Source organism: Sturnus vulgaris, chromosome W (genome assembly GCF_052056855.1).
Source record: "Sturnus vulgaris isolate bStuVul1 chromosome W, bStuVul1.hap1, whole genome shotgun sequence".
Taxonomy (NCBI): Eukaryota; Metazoa; Chordata; class Aves; order Passeriformes; family Sturnidae; genus Sturnus; species Sturnus vulgaris.
The window spans coordinates 34065247-34081267 of NC_142282.1; the positions used below are offsets into that span (position 1 = coordinate 34065247).

At 47.0% G+C, this 16021-nt stretch overlaps 2 protein-coding genes across 2 annotated transcripts in view; one reads left to right on the forward strand and one right to left on the reverse strand.

Annotated features, from left to right (window-relative positions):
- Window positions 1–1944: 1944 nt before the first annotated feature.
- Window positions 1945–4329, reverse strand: LOC148220103 (endogenous retrovirus group K member 10 Gag polyprotein-like). The gene is made up of 2 exons (XM_088155782.1): window positions 4254–4329; window positions 1945–3131 (listed from the first exon to the last, which is right to left on the reverse strand). Exons 1-2 carry the CDS (start codon window positions 4327–4329, stop codon window positions 1945–1947), a joined length of 1263 nt encoding a protein of 420 aa, XP_088011908.1.
- A 3986-nt stretch (window positions 4330–8315) lies between these two features.
- The window catches only part of LOC148220104 (endogenous retrovirus group K member 8 Gag polyprotein-like), a 55890-nt gene continuing 48184 nt past the window's right edge, over window positions 8316–16021 (forward strand). The window contains exon 1 of the mRNA XM_088155783.1: window positions 8316–8322. Within this exon, the coding sequence (XP_088011909.1) occupies window positions 8316–8322 (7 nt within the window). The remainder of the gene's footprint in view (window positions 8323–16021) is intronic.

Sequence of the window (16021 nt, forward strand, 5' to 3'; positions counted from 1 at the left end):
CCCTCGGTTTACCTTATTGGCTCAATGTACCCCTTTCCCCACCCTCTGTACCTCCCCCCGTTAACCGTTATTGGCCAGAGTTTTGTGCCTTCCCCTTGCTCCTCCCCCGTACTTAGGCCTGTGTAGAACCCATTCTAACTGCCTTTTGCGGTTCCCCCTCCTAACCTCCGGACTTGTTACCTTTTCCTTCAATAAATCCCTTCCCCCAGAACCGTAAAAGGTCTCTCCTGCGACTCTTTATCCCTCCCTGACGACTCGCCCAGGCGTAGCTGTTGCTACACCCCTTCTGCGGCTCCCAGAGTGGTGCCGGGGAGGGGCCACTCACCGACGTAGGCTTCCCGGAGCTAGCCGGTAGCCCAGGTGAGGTGGGCAGCGGGTGGAAGAAACGTCACCTTTTATCATTAATGTCCTTTGAACCTTGTAACAATTTTCTTAAAGGATCTAAGTCTTGATTTGAAATACCTGCCCATGCACGTATGCTTTGAATGTCTCCTAGAAGCTTTTGCACATCATTGACTGTTTCAATATTTGCATGTAAAGTTACCTTTTGAGGCACAAAGTGAGCTTGTGTTATTTTAAAGCCCAAGTAAGACCAAGGGTCGGAGAATTGCACCTTTTTTTCTGCCACTTTCAATCCCCACTTTTCTAATTCTAGCAATAATTCCTTTTGTTTTAAGTGGGGTAATGGAAATTCACTTGCGACTAAAATGTCATCCATATAATGATATGTTAGAAAATTTGGATTATTAAGTCTCCATTGATGTAAGGCTTGGTCTACAAACCATTGACAAATTGTAGGACTATTTTTCATACCTTGAGGGAGTACCACCCACTCATATCTTTTCATAGGTGCACTGTGATTAATGGAGGGCACACTAAATGCAAATCGTTTGGTATCTTCAGGGTGCAACAGAATGCTAAAAAAGCAATCTTTGATATCAATAATAAACAGGTGATAGTTTTTTGGTAAACCAGCTGGCCATGGCAAACCTGGTTGCAGAATTCCTAGAGTGCATTTGATTATTGACTGCCCTTAAGTCATGTAAAAATCTCCATTTTCCCGACTTTTTTTGTATAACAAAAACGGGGGTATTCCAGGGACTCATAGAAGGTTGTAAATGACCAAAGGCTAATTGTTCTTGTACTAATGAATGGAGATGCTCTAATTTATCTTTAGTGATGGGCCACTGAGCCACCCATACTGGTTGGTCAGATTTCCATGTTAGTTGTATAGTGGGTCGAGCACCTATCGGCTCAGTGGCCGCCCCTGAAAATGTTGGTTGGTTAAAATGACATTCCATTGACTAAGCGTGTCTCTACCAAGGATCCAAAGAGGAGTGTCTAGTACATAAGGTTTTACTACAGCCTTGTTTCCCTCTTTATCAGTAATTTCTACGAATTCCTAACTTTGTAAAGTACGGGTGGTTCCAGCAACTCCTAAGATTTGCTCATTTAAGAGTGTAGTGGGCCACTGCTGAGGCCAAGCAATTAGTGGTATTATGGTGACGTATGACCCAGTGTCTAGCATCATTGAATGTTCAAGCATTTTGGAATCATCGATATTATCAGAATACAATTTTACGGTTACTTGCCGGGTCGGTCTATCACTAGTCATGACTTGAGCAAAGGCAATTAAGGGTCCAGTACTACCAAAACCACCAGATCTTTGTGAATTAGTAGCTGTTGGAACCTGGGGAAGAAAAGGAACAAGTTGAGCAATTACACTACCTTGTGGAATGAACATTGGTGGGGAAAAGACTTTCACTACTATTCTGATAATACCACTATAATCAGCATCAATTACACCAGGTAAAACGAAAATGCTGTCTAAAGTGGCCGACAAGCTCCCTAGCAATAATGCGGCCATACCGTCACCTAGTGGACCTTTGGTAGTACTATCGATGACGGTAACAGAATCATCAAAAATAGTCACGGAGTCTCTAGTTACCAAATAGACTCTAGCGCTCCTTTTTGTGGCGGGGAGCATGTTGTAGAGACAGCCATGGCTACTGAGGGGTTCTTTTTGTTCTCCGCCCCCCCCTTGCAGCTCATCTCGTTTCCCGCCAACGGTGTCCCATCCTTTTTAAATTTGGATCGGCATTCATTTGCCTTGTGGCCAAACTTTTCACATCGTCGGCAAGTGCCGACAAATGATGTAGATGTGAGGTTCGTACTGTTATTTTGTTGTTGTTTTGCCAAACTTGAAGGACAATGCTTTCTAATATGTCCGGTATGACCGCAATTATAGCATGTATTGGGAGGGCCTTTGTCCCCGTTCCCTTGCTTGTGTGCTTGAGTAATGGCTGCAGCTAAAGCAGCAGCATGAATTCGAGCTTTGTCCTTTTCAATTTCTAAAGGGGCTCGTGAACATTGTTCAATCATTTGTATTATTGTCATACGAGCTGGTAATGCTGCTAATAATCGCTTGCAGGTGGCATTTGCATTTTGCATAGCTATTTCTTTTACTAAAGTATCTTTCATATCAGGAGGGACATCTGGTGCTACCTCTACTCCTTCTTTAATCCTGTCCACAAAAGACAAAAAGGATTCATCTTCCTTTTGCTGAATATGTAAATAAGGTTGTCGAGGCTTACCTACTTGGGGCAAGTTGTTAAAAGCTTCTAAAGCAGCAGATTTGCTTTGAGCTAAAATGCGAGCCCCTAACATTGCCTGTCTTTGTGGATCGATGAATTGACCATTTCCCATAAGCATATCTAGCGTGGCAAAGCGTAGAGGATCACCTTGCGGCAAATTGACATTATCTAATTGTTTAAGCTCCAATCTTTGTTGCCACTTTGCTAAAAATAACATATAACTAGTAGGTCCTAGTATAAGCTCAAACATAGCCTTAAGGTCGGCAGGGACGAGTTCTTGATATTTTAGCAATGCTTCTACTTGCCACCTTACCAAGCGATTATCAACACCGTAGTCCATTACAGATTTTTGAACCCTTGCTATCATTTGCCAGTCTAAGGGCTGCCAAGCATTATTACCACCAGTTCCTCGCACCACCGGAGCTGAGACAAACTGAAAATCTCCCGTCAACTCAGCATTTGTTACCACTCCTTTCCACCTCTTATTCATGTCAAAAGAAGGGTCTTTGGGGATGGAAGTTTTGTCAGGACCTTTCCCTGAGCCTCCCGAACTCCCTGAGCCTCCCGAGCCTCCCGAGCCTCCCGAGCCTCCCTCCCTTCCTTTGTTCCACCAACGCTGAAAAGAGTCATTAAAGGTAGTTAACAATCCCGTCCCTTCCTTTTCTGTAGAATGAGAAACATTTGTGTTTTCAATTTCGGAAAGCATTATTGGGGGTAAACCTTTAGATGTTAGAAATTGATTTGCAGTAGGCATATCCCACTCCCCCGCCTTAACCAAATTGATAATGTTCTGTCGGCGTTGAGATGTAGAAGTATTCGGTGCAGAAAAAGAATTTTCCTCTAAAGTTTTGAGGCTGGAGAGAATGGCGTTATGGGCCTTTTTATATGCTTCCCGAATCGTTTTACTTTTCGAACCCTTATCAAGCCGCTTCATTTCACCTAACAGTTCAAGCATGGTTTCGGTCTGCTTTTGCAGTGTGGACTGTAAATCGTCCGTGTCCATTCCTGTTTCTTCGGGAAGAGGCACAGTCGCTGGGTCGAAAGTGGGAGGTGAGGGCAGATGTAACACGGGGTCAGTATTAGTGGGATTAGCGGGCGCTACGCTCATTGTTACTGGGGGTGCCGTAGGTACCGAGGGCGCAGAGGGTGCCGTAGGTTCCGGGGGTGCAAAGGAAGGCACATTATGATCATCGGTAGGGTCCCAGGGTGGTATTAAATCATCATAGGGGCCATGGGCCGCAGGGGCTGACACGTACGCGGGTGGGACAGTAGCAGACTCTTGGGTGAGTTTACCAGCTACGGCAGTGACCATGGTCTGTGCTGTGAGTTCCAGCTCAATTTCAGCACCCATTTGTTCAATTAACATGCGCAGCTGCCAGTACGTAGGAGCTAAGGATTTTACCTCCTTATTCCCAGCTTGTATAGCTTCCCACAAATCTGCCCCGACTTCTTGCCAAGTAGTCTCTTTAAAAACATCGGTAGAGTCTTTTAAAAAAACACGATGTTTAGCCCAATACAGTAAATTCACGAGCAAAGACCGATCAACAGTCTCTCCTTACTTTTGGGCAAGTTTCATTAAGGCATCAACAGTAGCCTTCTCGATAGCTGATACCGTGTTTCCTATCCTGCAAATTTTTTACAGCCGTCTAAGGCTCCAACTCACTGGTCGACAGTGGCCACTCGTGCCTCTCTCGGAAGTCAGGTCACAACCGCTGCGGGAAGTCAACGTTCCCATAGGTGGCACGCACAGAGACCCTCCACATAAAAGTCCGACTGTTAAGCAGTCTGGCCCCTTCGGATCATCACGTCGGGGTCACCAAGATGCTGGGGTTTTCATGCTGGAGAACAGGAATCAATAACACGCACTCAATACGAATGCAAAGATCAGAGTCTTTATTTTTAACAAAGAGATGATTTTTATACGTTTTCAGTGGTTACTTAGAGTTTGTTACAAAGAGTACGATTGGTTACACAAAAGACGTATATATGTTAATAGTAATTCTATTGGTTCATCTAAGATCTATCTTTCTACAGTCTAGTTATTGCGTAAGATACTCTTTGAAGTGGACATGGTATGTCAACTAAACAGGATCTTGCTTCCCCAGATGTCTTTTCCTTTGTTCTTGCTTATCTCAACGTTAAAATTTATGATTTTGTTTTTCTCCTATAGTCACGCCAAGGACACGGTAACCTTGAACAGACCTTTAACATAACTAAGGTAGTTTTCTATAGACAGGCTGCAGAGCCAGAGCTCCTACTAGGCCGCCAACAGTGTTGGAATGGTTCCCCAACCAAAAGGAAGGATGTCAAATGCTTCTTTGGAAATATTTTAACTTCTGTGCATTTCTTTCTTTGTAATGAATTAACCTGTAACAAGCCAGGATGTGATTGTGTTCAGTAGAAACAGATCAATGGCAACATTTAGCCTAAAGGTTTTATGAGATTGATCAGGAAGTTCGATTTGGATTTAAAGGCACTGTAGTCATATTTAATTTTATTTCCCTCCCAACTTGAGTCTCTTAAACAGGGACCTTCAATTGGACAGGAACGGGACACTGAAGCAAATTGTAATGGATGACGTAATGGCTTACCCGGAAGCATTTTGTGGGAATTGATTTCTGCTAGGTATCCATCAGCCAGGATTTTAGTGTGAAGGAAATCTTCAAAAAGGTAAAACAAAAATTCCTGTTGGTTTAAAACCTGACTGCTATATTAATATTCCACTTTTGAGAAAATTTTCATGACCTTTAAAATTCAGACTATATCAAGTATTGTTTCAGCCATTGAAGAAAGTGCTTTTGATACAGATAGGAGAGGGAAACCAAAACATTTCTCAGAGCCATACTTTGAACTCTGTCCTTGTTACAAACGGCACTTGAGCAAATTCATTTGCCTTTGGGACAGAAAACGACAAGGTAACAGGCTTATCATTACGGATTTGAGTGTTCCAGGTTCTTTAGATAGTAAGTGATCTATTCAAGATGATCTCTTACTGAAATAGATCCATTTTGAGAAGGGATATGGATTTCTTAGAAGAAAGCAAATCCCTATGTTAAAACGGTGTGGTGGTTGTTTTTTGTTGTTGTTTAGCTTTTAGAACTTGCAAGGCACAATCGACTTCATAGTTCGAGATCCAAATAAGACCACGACATTCCAAACAGGTGTTTATTTTTGGTTGTTTTTTAATCTGTATATCTTTGGATTGTAACCAGTAGAACTGTGCTTGAACTGGAAAGAAGTAGCTGAGGTTTCAGAACTGGAACATACGTTGGAACAGTAAGCTGAGAGCATTGTGCAAGGAGAGGAAAGAGGGGAAAATGGTAAGAGTTTCCTGAGTCGGAAGGGACCCCTAGGGATCGTCAAAGTCCAACTCCTGGCCCTGCACAGACACTCCAACAGTCCCACCCTCTGCATCCCTGAGAGCATTGGCCAAACGCTCCTGGATCTCTGGCAGCCTTGGGGCTGTGCCCATTGCCTGGAGAACCTATTCAGTGCCTGACCAGCCTCTGAGGGAAAAAACCTTTCCCTGATAGCCAGCCTAATCGTCCCCTGACACAGCTCCTGGCATTCCCTTGGCTCCTGTCCCTTGTCGCAGAGAGCAGAGAGTAAAGCTGTCCCTGTGCTGCCCTTGAGAGGAGCTGAGAGGTGCCAAGTGAGGTGTGATCTCAGTGTCCTCTCTGCAGCTGAACCAAATGCCCTCAGCCACTCTTTGTATGGCTTCCCCTCCAGCCCCTCCATGGTCTCTATGTCCTTCCTTTGGACATTTCTCCAATAGCCTGAGGTCTTTCTGAAGTTGTGGCATCTAAAATTGCCCCCAGGGCTTGAAGAGAGCGCAGTCCCAGCCCACAGCAGAGCAGGACAATCACCTCTCTTGAGCGAGTGGTGCCACAAGATAGGGACAGTTGTCAAAAATCAGCTGGAGAAACAAATCTAACAGTGAAACAGGTGATCTAGGCACAGGAAATGGAAGAAGCAGGGGAAGAAGAAGATGAGGAGAGGATTCCTTGTAAAAGTGAAGAAAATGAGCATGCAGAACAGGGACTAAGCATTATGCAGGTAAGTGAGCAAGAGAATAAGTTTGAAAGTGAGGGCCTTTTTGTCAAAAAGAAGGAGGAATAGGAATTCTTTTTGCTGAGAATGAATAGAAAGGTTTTTTCTGTTTAGTTTGTATATGAAGCACCCAGGGCTCTAGATCCTTTTGTAGGAAAATGGAGTGTGTAAAGGTGCCGGTCATTATGGAGGGAATTTAAAGGTTTTTAGGGTCCCAGGTGAATTTTGGGTTGAATTCTGGGGATTTGGGGGTTCCCAGGTGAATTGGGTGGGGGGGGGGGGGTTTGGGGAGATCCAGGTGAGTTTTGAGGGGTCCCAAGTTGATTTTGGGGAAGAATTTGTGGAATTTTGGGGGATCCCAGGGAGCGAGGTTTGGGGTTGTGTTGGTTTGAAAGTAAAACCAGTGCGAGACTCCAAGTCAATAATACAATTTTATCGGAGAAAAGAGAAAAAATAAAATACATGCAGTAATATAAAAGAAAAACCACCAACAAGTCAGAAATACAACCTGACACCCTGTCAGTCAGGGTGTTGGTAGCAGTCCCTATAAATGGTGGCTGCAGTCCTCCTGGATGACAGATGTGGTTCAGTTGAAGCAGTGCTCCTGTAGAAGGTGCAGTTTTCCTCCGAAGATCCAGCGATGATGTGGAAAAAGGTCCGAGTTTCCTCGGGGATCCAGTGGAAAGGACTGTCTTGGTGTTCCAAATCTCAGTTTTTATCTAGGTAGGAAATGTTTGGCTCCTCCCCCTGGCTGGAGCATCTCCCAATGGGATGATGTAATCTTATCAGTCACACAATAGGACTTAATGGCCCATTAACAGAATATGTCTTCTGGAGGAAGGATGGGTTGTGAAAAGATAACGATGACCATCCCCCTGATCTTATCAGATGGCACATCAGCAGGGGATATCTCCCACAGAGATAAGGATCACCACCCCTCCCACATTTTAACAGATGGTGATAGAATACACATTTTTGCATTGTACCCCAGGACATAATCCACCCCTTATTCTATTACCTTCTACATCATACTCAAACCAATACCCTGTTACAGATATATGATACAAATTGAGACCTTACATATAGTTCTCACTAAAAATTAGGTCTCCTTGCTGTACACAAAGGGTTTCCCCATCTTTCTGCATTACCCACCAAGTGCAACCAGGTCCTTGAGCAAAAACAATCCCACAGATCGGTTTGCCTTTGCCTGTGGTGGGATTAATCCAAACAGTCTTTCCTAAAATACCTTTCATGTGTGCCACAGGGACCTTGTCCCCATCCACTGTGTGCAGGGGTTCAGAGTGGGCAGGACCGGCTCGACTGATGGACCCTCGGGTGTTAACCATCCAGGTGGCTTTGGCCAAGTTCATTTCCCAATTTCTGAAGGTTCCACCACCTGGTGCTTTCAAAGTAGTCTTAAGGAGTCCATTAGACCGTTCAACTTTCCCGGCCGCTGGCGCGTGGTAAGGGATATGATATATCCATTCAATACCATGTTCTTTGGCCCAGGTGTTGATAAGACAGTTCTTGAAATGGGTTCCGTTGTATGATTCAATTCTCTCAGGGGTACCATGCCTCCAAAGGACTTGTTTTTCTAGGCCCAAGATGGTGTTCCAGGCAGTGGCATGAGGCACAGGGTAGGTTTCCAACCATCCTGTAGTTGCTTCCACCATGGTCAGTACGTTGCGCTCGCCCTGGTGGGTTTGGGGAAGGGTGATGTAGTCAATTTGCCAGGCTTCCCCATACCTGTACTTTGACCATCATCCACCGTGCCACAGAGGCTTCACCCGCTTGGCCTGTTTGATTGCGGCACAGGTCTCGCAGTCGTGGATGATTTGTGAGATGCTGTCCATGGTAAGGTCCACCCCTCGGTCACGGGCCCATCGGTATGTTGCATCTCTCCCCTGATGACCAGAGGCATCATGGGCCCAATGAGCTAGGAATGCTTCTCCCTTGTGCTGCCAGTCTAGATACACCTGTGATACTTTCACTTTGGCAGCTCGGTCCACCTGCTCTTTGTTGTGATGTTCTTCATTAGCCCAGCTTTTGGGTGCATGTGCATCCACGTGTTGAACCTTTATGGTCAATTTCTCTACTCGGGCAGCAATGTCCTGCCAAATCTCAGCTGCCCAGATGGGTTTCCCTCTGCTTTGCCAGTTGGCCTTTTTCCAGCAATCCAGCCATCCCCACAGAGCATTAGCTACCATCCATGAGTCAATGTAGAGATAAAGCCTCGGCCACTTCTCTCGTTCAGCAATATCCAAAGCCAACTGGACAGCTTTTAGCTCTGCGACCTGACTCGATCCACCTTGTCCCTCGGTAGCTTGTGCAACTTGTCGTGTGGGGCTCCATACTGTAGCTTTCCATTTCCGGTTAGTGCCTACAATTCGGCAGGAACCATCAGTGAAGAGGGCATATCGTCTTTCAGTCTCCGGTAGCTCATTATATGGTGGGGCTTCCTCAGCACGTGCCACTTGCTCCTCTTCTTCGTCAGAAGATAATCCAAAACTCTCACCTTCAGGCCAGTTTGTAATTATTTCCAGAATCCCAGGGCGATATGGATTCCCAATACATCAGCATAGGATATCTCCCACAGAGATATGGATCACCACCCCTCCCACATTTTAAGAGATGATGATAGAATACACATTTTTGCATTGTACCCCAGGACTGGGGTGAATTTGTAGAATGTGGGGAGTCCCAGTTGAATTGTAGGGGGAATTTGTGGAATTTTAGTGATCTCAGTGGAATTTTGGGAGGAATTTGGTGAAATTTAGGGTATACATGAGAATTTTAGGGTTCTCAGGGAATTTTGGTGATTTTTGGGAGTCCCAGCTGGGTCTTGTAGTGAATTTGGTGTATGTGGGGGTATCTGGGTGGGTTTTGAGGGGGATTGGAGACATTTTGGGGTGAATTTGGGAGGTGTTGGGGGGACTGGGTCTTGGGGGTGATTTGAGGGATTTGGGGAGTTGCAGGTGGGATTTTGGGGTGAAGCCCTGGGATTTGGTGGTCCCCCGTGAATTTTGGGGTGAATTTGTGGAATTTTGGGAGTTGAAAGGTGAGTGCTCAGCATCCGGGGGGGGACTTCGGGGTGAATTTTGGGGACTTTGTGTTTCCCAGGTGAATTTCTGAGGTGAAAAGGTTCAAAAAGGGTTTTTTGAAAACAAGTTAAAGCCAGAAGGTTATTGAAAATTAATAGATGTGATGCAAGAAGGTAATATGCAGACAATACACAGGGAGACAAATCATGGGAAAAATACCGTGGTGACACATGAGTGTGTGAGGACGGGATCAGTATAGCTAAGGCTCAGTTGAAGTTGAATTTGGAAAAGCATGCCAAAAATAAGAATAATAAAGGCACCTACGGGTATTTCAGTGGGAAAAGGGAGATGAAAAGAAACCTATCACACCTACCCTATTCCCCCCCACCCCCATAAGCCAGACAGGACTAGTGACAACAGACAAGGAGAAGGCTGAGGTACTCAACAAGTGTTGGTCTCAATTTTTACTGCCAGTAACCATTTCCACATGTCTCAGGTTATTGGACTGGTGGACTTGATTCTAAGCCATAGTAGCAGGTCAGCTTTCAGACCACTTGAGGAACCTGAGCATGCAAGACCATGGGACCCACCCAGAGGCATGTCAGGGCCCTGAGAGAACTGGCAGCTGTAGTTGCTAAGGCGCTTCCTCCATCATATTTGAGAAATCAAGGCAACCAGCTGAAGCCTCCAGACACTGTGTTGTATTGACTCCAATACTCTTGGTCTTTTTTATAAATCTTAGAGCTCTGAGTCAATTTCTGCAGAGGATTCCCAATGCAGTTTCAAAAATGGAATCTTTCTTATTGGTCCTCATGTTGATCTTGGATATTTCCATTTTCTGCACACCTATATTTTCGAAACATTTGTAATGACTGAAAAGAAAGCTGAGACGAGGCATTATGCTCTTTCCAGTGATATAAATGGACCAGTGTTCTTTTCAGACAAATATATTTTTGCTGTGTCTAAGCACATGTGCATACCTGTGTTTGATTTATGTGTCCAGGTTTTGGCAATGGGGCAGCCACAGGGCCGTCCTGTGACAATGGCCGAGGTGCTGCCCTGTCCCGCTTTCTTCCATCTGGCTCCACTTCAGGATGTCCTCCCTGCTGAGAGAAGAGGTTGGGACAGCACCTTTGGAAATGTGACTTTCTGGGTTTTTTTGTTTTGTTTTGTTTTGTTATTTTTAAAATTACTAAAAACCTTCACCCTGATTTTTTGATGTGTTGGTTTTGTGGTTTTTTTTCAGTTTTTGGTGGGGTTTTTTGTGGGCTTTTTTTGGGCTTTTTTTGTCCCTTTGGGGATAATTGTTTGGGGTTTTTTGTGTGTTGGTTTGGTCTGCTTTTTTTGTTTCTTTGTTTGTTTTTTTATTACGGTTTTGTAGAGTTTTTTAAGGAAAGCGATTGGAAAACTGAATAGTCCTCCACTATAGTCTCCTGGATTCACCAGAGACTCTTCCTAGGCATCTCCCTGATCCTTTTTGCAATGAGTGTCTACTTATGGTTTGAAAGACAGGTGTGGTCTAAGGAAAGGCAAGAGCCCCCTTCCTGAGATGCAGAATGCAACCCCCTCCCTTTTAATTATTTTAGGTTCAAATCAGAGGCCTTCAGGCAGGAGATGTGGGGATAAGGGTAACAGTTCTTCGCTTATGTATAACAAGGCAGGAAAACAACAACAGATATAAAAATTGACAACAGAACAGAACAGTATAGCTCATCTCCAGTCCCTTTTGGCCTCAGGCCGTCTCCCTGCGCTCAGTTACCAGTTCTGTAGGCAGGACAGGTCCCGCGCAGTCTGAGAGGGCTGGAGTGATGCTGGCGGCCCAGGAGTGAGCGGGATGGGAAAGTGACTCCCGGTCACGGTGTAGGTCGTGGTGCTCAGCAGAGTGTCCGGTGGTAGTAGGCTGAGGTGGGAGAGCACCAGAGCGATGTCCAACGGCAGGGAGTGTGGATCTCAGTGCTGGGATGGCAGGGGAGATGCCAGACCGGAGCCCGGGCTGTCCTCCCACTCCAGTAGCCAAGCGAGAGAGAGCGTCCCCTGTTCCAGATCCCCTGTCCCACCTTTCATTTTCCGGTTTCCCCCCCTCCTCCCTCCACCCACCATTACCTTAAGGTGTAGCCACTTAGCATAACAATGGGAGAAATTCCACAGAAAGAAAAAGGAAGCATTCAACCCCCAACATTATCCACCCCTGAATTTCTCCCATAGTAATATGCTATATCAAATTAAACCGTTGCATTATATATACATACATGCAGTTAGAGACATAGGCACAGTACTATAGGTATTTCACCCTAAAACAACGTCTCCTTGGGGATGCATCGGGTCTCCCCACTATTTCCATCACCCACCAGGTGCAACCTGGTCCCTGAGCAAATACAACTCCACGGATGGGATTGTCTTTGCTGGAGGCAGGATTCACCCAAACAGTTTTTCCTAGCATACCTCTCATGTGTACCACTGGAACCTTATCTCCATCTCATATTCCCAAGGGCTCAGATTGGGCAAGGCCTGCTCGATTAGTGGAACCTCGGGTGCTCACTAACCATGTGGCCTTTTGTAGATTAATCTCCCAGTTCTTCAAAGTTCCCCCACCCAGTGCTTTCAAGGTGGTTTTAAGCAGGCCATTGAACCTTTCAACTTTCCATGCAGCTGGTGCATGGTAGGGGATATGGTACAACCACTCAATGCCGTGTTCTCTAGCCCAGGTGTGTATAAGGCTGTTCTTGAAATGAGTCCCATTGTCTGACTCAATTCTCTCAGGGGTACCATGCCACACAAGAACTTGTTTTTTACAGGCCCAAGATGGTGTTCCGAGCAGTGGCATGAGGCACAGGGTAGGTCTCTAACCATCCAGTGGTGGCTTCCACCATGGTCAGTACATAGCGCTTGCCCTGGGGAGTTTGAGGCAGTTTGATGTAGTCAATCTGCCAGGCCTCTCCATACTTATATTTGGCCCATCGCCCCCCATACCAGAGGGGCTTCACCCGCTTGGCCTGCTTGATGGCAGCGCACGTCTCACACTCATGGATAACTTGAGAAATACTGTCCATGGTTAGATCCACCCCTCGGTCTCATGCCCACTTATAGGTGGCATCTCTGCCCTGATGACCTGAGGCATCATGGGCCCATCGAGCCAGGAACAACTCTCCCTTGTGCTGCCAATCTAAATCTATCTTCGACACCTCTATCTGTGCAGCCTGATCTACCTGCTCATTGTGTCGGTGTTCCTCATTAGCCCGACTCTTGGGGACATGGGCATCTACGTGACGGACTTTCACAGGCAGCTTCTCTACCCGGGTGGCAATGTCTTTCCATTCATCGGCAGCCCAGATTGGCTTTCCCATACGTTGCCAGTTAGCCTTTTTCCACCTTTCCAGCCAACCCCACAGAGCATTGGCTACCATCCATGAATCAGTGTAAAGGTAGAGTTTTGGCCACTTCTTTCTTTCAGCAATGTCCAGGGCCAGCTGAACAGCTTTGAGTTCAGCAAGTTGACTCGATCCACCTTCTCCTTCGGTAGCTTGTGCGACCTGTCGTGTGGGGCTCCATACGGCTGCTTTCCACTTCAGGTTCATCCCCACAATGCGTCAGGAACCATCAGTGAAAAGAGCATAGCATGTTTCCTCTGCTGGCAGTTGGTTATATGGTGGGGCTTCTTCAGCCCGGGTCACTTGTTCCTGTTCCTCTTTGTCGCCAAGACCAAAGTCTTCCCCTTCCGGCCAGTTGGCAATTATCTCCAAAATCCCAGGGCGATTCGGGTTTCCAATGTGGGCGCGTTGTGTGATGAGGGAAATCCATTTGCTCCATGTGGAGTCAGTGGCATGGTGGGTTGAGGGAACCTTTCCTTTAAACATCCACCCCAGCACGGGCAGTCGGGGTGCCAGGAGGAGTTGTGTTTCCGTGCCAACCACCTCTGAGGCGGCTTGAACCCCTTCATAGGCGGCCAAGATCTCCCTCTCCGTTTGAGTATAGTTGGCCTCGGACCCTCTGTAGCTTCGACTCCAGAATCCCAGTGGTCGGCCTCCCGTCTCACCAGGCACCTTCTGCCACAGGCTCCAGGACAGACCATGGTTCCCGGATGCAGAGTAGAGAACGTTCTTCACATCTGGTCCCGTCCTGACTGGGCCAAGGGCTACTGCATGAGTGATGTCCTGCTTGATCTGGGCAAAGGCTTGCTGCTGCTCAGGGCCCCAGTGGAAATCGTTCTTCTTGCGGGTGACCAGGTAAAGAGGGCCCACAATCTGGCTGTACTCAGCAATGTGCATTCTCCAAACGCCTATGGCACCTACGAAGGCTTGTGTTTCCTTCTTGCTGGTTGGTGGAGACATTGCAGTGATCTTATTGATGACCTCACTGTGAATCTGGCGCCGTCCATCTTGCCAGTTTACTCCCAGGAACTGGATCTATTGGGCAGGCTTTTTGACTTTGTTGTTTTGAATGGCGAAGCCGGCTCCCAGCAGAATCTCAATGATCTTTTCTCCTTTCTGAAATACCTCCATTTCCCTGTCCCCCCACAGAATGATGTCATCAATGTTTTGCAGATGTTCTGGAGATCCACCCCTCTCCAGTGTAGCCTGGATCAATCCATGACAGATGGTGGGGCTGTGTTTCCATCCCCGGGGCAGTCGGTTCCATGTGTATTGCACACCCCTCCAGGTGAAAGCAAACTGAGGCCTGCACTCTACTGCCAGAGGAATGGAGAAAAATGCACTGGAGATGTCAATGGTGTTGTACCACTTTGCTGCCTTGGACTCAAGCTCATACTGGAGTTCCAGCATGTCCGGCACAGCAGCGCTCAGTGGTGGAGTCATTTCATTCAATGCACGATAGTCCACGGTTAATCTCCATTCTCCTTCAGATTTACGCACAAGCCTGATGGGGCTGTTGAAGGGTGAGTGGGTTTTAATGACCACCCCTTGGCTCTCCAGCTCACTGATCATCTTGTGGATGGGGATCACGGCATCTCGATTCGTCCGGTACTGCCGGCGGTGCACTGTTGAGGTAGCAATTGGCACCTGTTGCTCTTTCACCCTGAGGAGTCCCACTGCAGATGGGTTTTCTGATAGCCCAGGCAGGGTGTTGAACTTCTTAATGTCCTCTGCTGCCACAGCAGCTATTCCAAAAGCCCACCTGAGTCCCTTTGTGTCTTTGTAATAGCCACTCCTGAGGAAGTCTATGCCTAGGATACATGGTGCCTCTGGGCCAGTCATAACTGGGTGTTTCTGCCACTCTTTCCCAGTCAGGCTCACCTCAGCCTCCAGCAAAGTCAATTCCTGAGATCCCCCCGTAACCCCGGCAATTGAAACAGGTTCCTTCCCGACATGTCCCGATGGTATTAATGCACACTGTGAACCAGTGTCAACCAATGCACTGTGTTCCTGTGGCTCTGATGTGCCAGGCCATGGGATCCACACCGTCCAAAAGATCCCGTTTTCCCGTGCCTCTCCCTGGCTAGAGGCAGGGCCCCTCTAGCCCTGGTTATTATTTCTCTCCTGGGCATACATAGTGGAGGTTCCTTCAAGGGGATCTGACAGATCATCTTCCCTTCTGTAATACCCTGCACCTTGGTCATGGGAGGCTGAGGCTACCTTCACTTTAGTGGAGTTCCCTCTGTTAGTGTTCCCCTCCCTGAGTTGGCGCACCCGTGCTGCCAGGACAGAAGTGGGTTTCCCATCCCACCTTCTCATGTCTTCCCCGTGGTCACGTAGAAAAAAACCACAGGTCAGCACGTGGGGTGTACCCTCTCTCCCTAGCTGGGGGGCGTTGGGCTCTGCTTTTGGGGTCCATGACTCGCACTGGTGCTGCATTGATCTTCCTCACCTCTTCCCTTATCTCCTTCATCTCCTCCTTAAACTCCTCTCTGAGGTCCTTAACCACAGCAGAGACATGAGCCTGCATTGGGCCAGCCATCATACTCTGAAAATTCCTGAGCCTGTTGGCAAGAGAACCCACTGTCACTTGGTTGGTATCAGCATTAATCATTGCAATAAAGGGGGTATATTGAGATGGGCCCAGGTTTGCCAGATTCCACAACCTCTGCCCTGTGCACCTGACCTTGTCAGGGTCATTGTCATGCTGTCCATCCCTCCCAAAGAGCACCTCCAGTACTGCCACTTCTCTCAGCTGTTGGATCCCTTCCTCAAGGGTATTCCAACACGTTCTCTGGTGGTGCTCCTGCATTCTTTCCCTGTGGACAAATCTCTCTCTCACACTCATTAAAAGTCGCTCCCAGAGGGAAAGGAGACCTGTCTCCCTTACAAATACTTGGTCCACACCTGAGTCCTGGGTCAAGGCTCCCAAATTCCTTGCCTCAGTACCATCCAGTTGCACACCTGT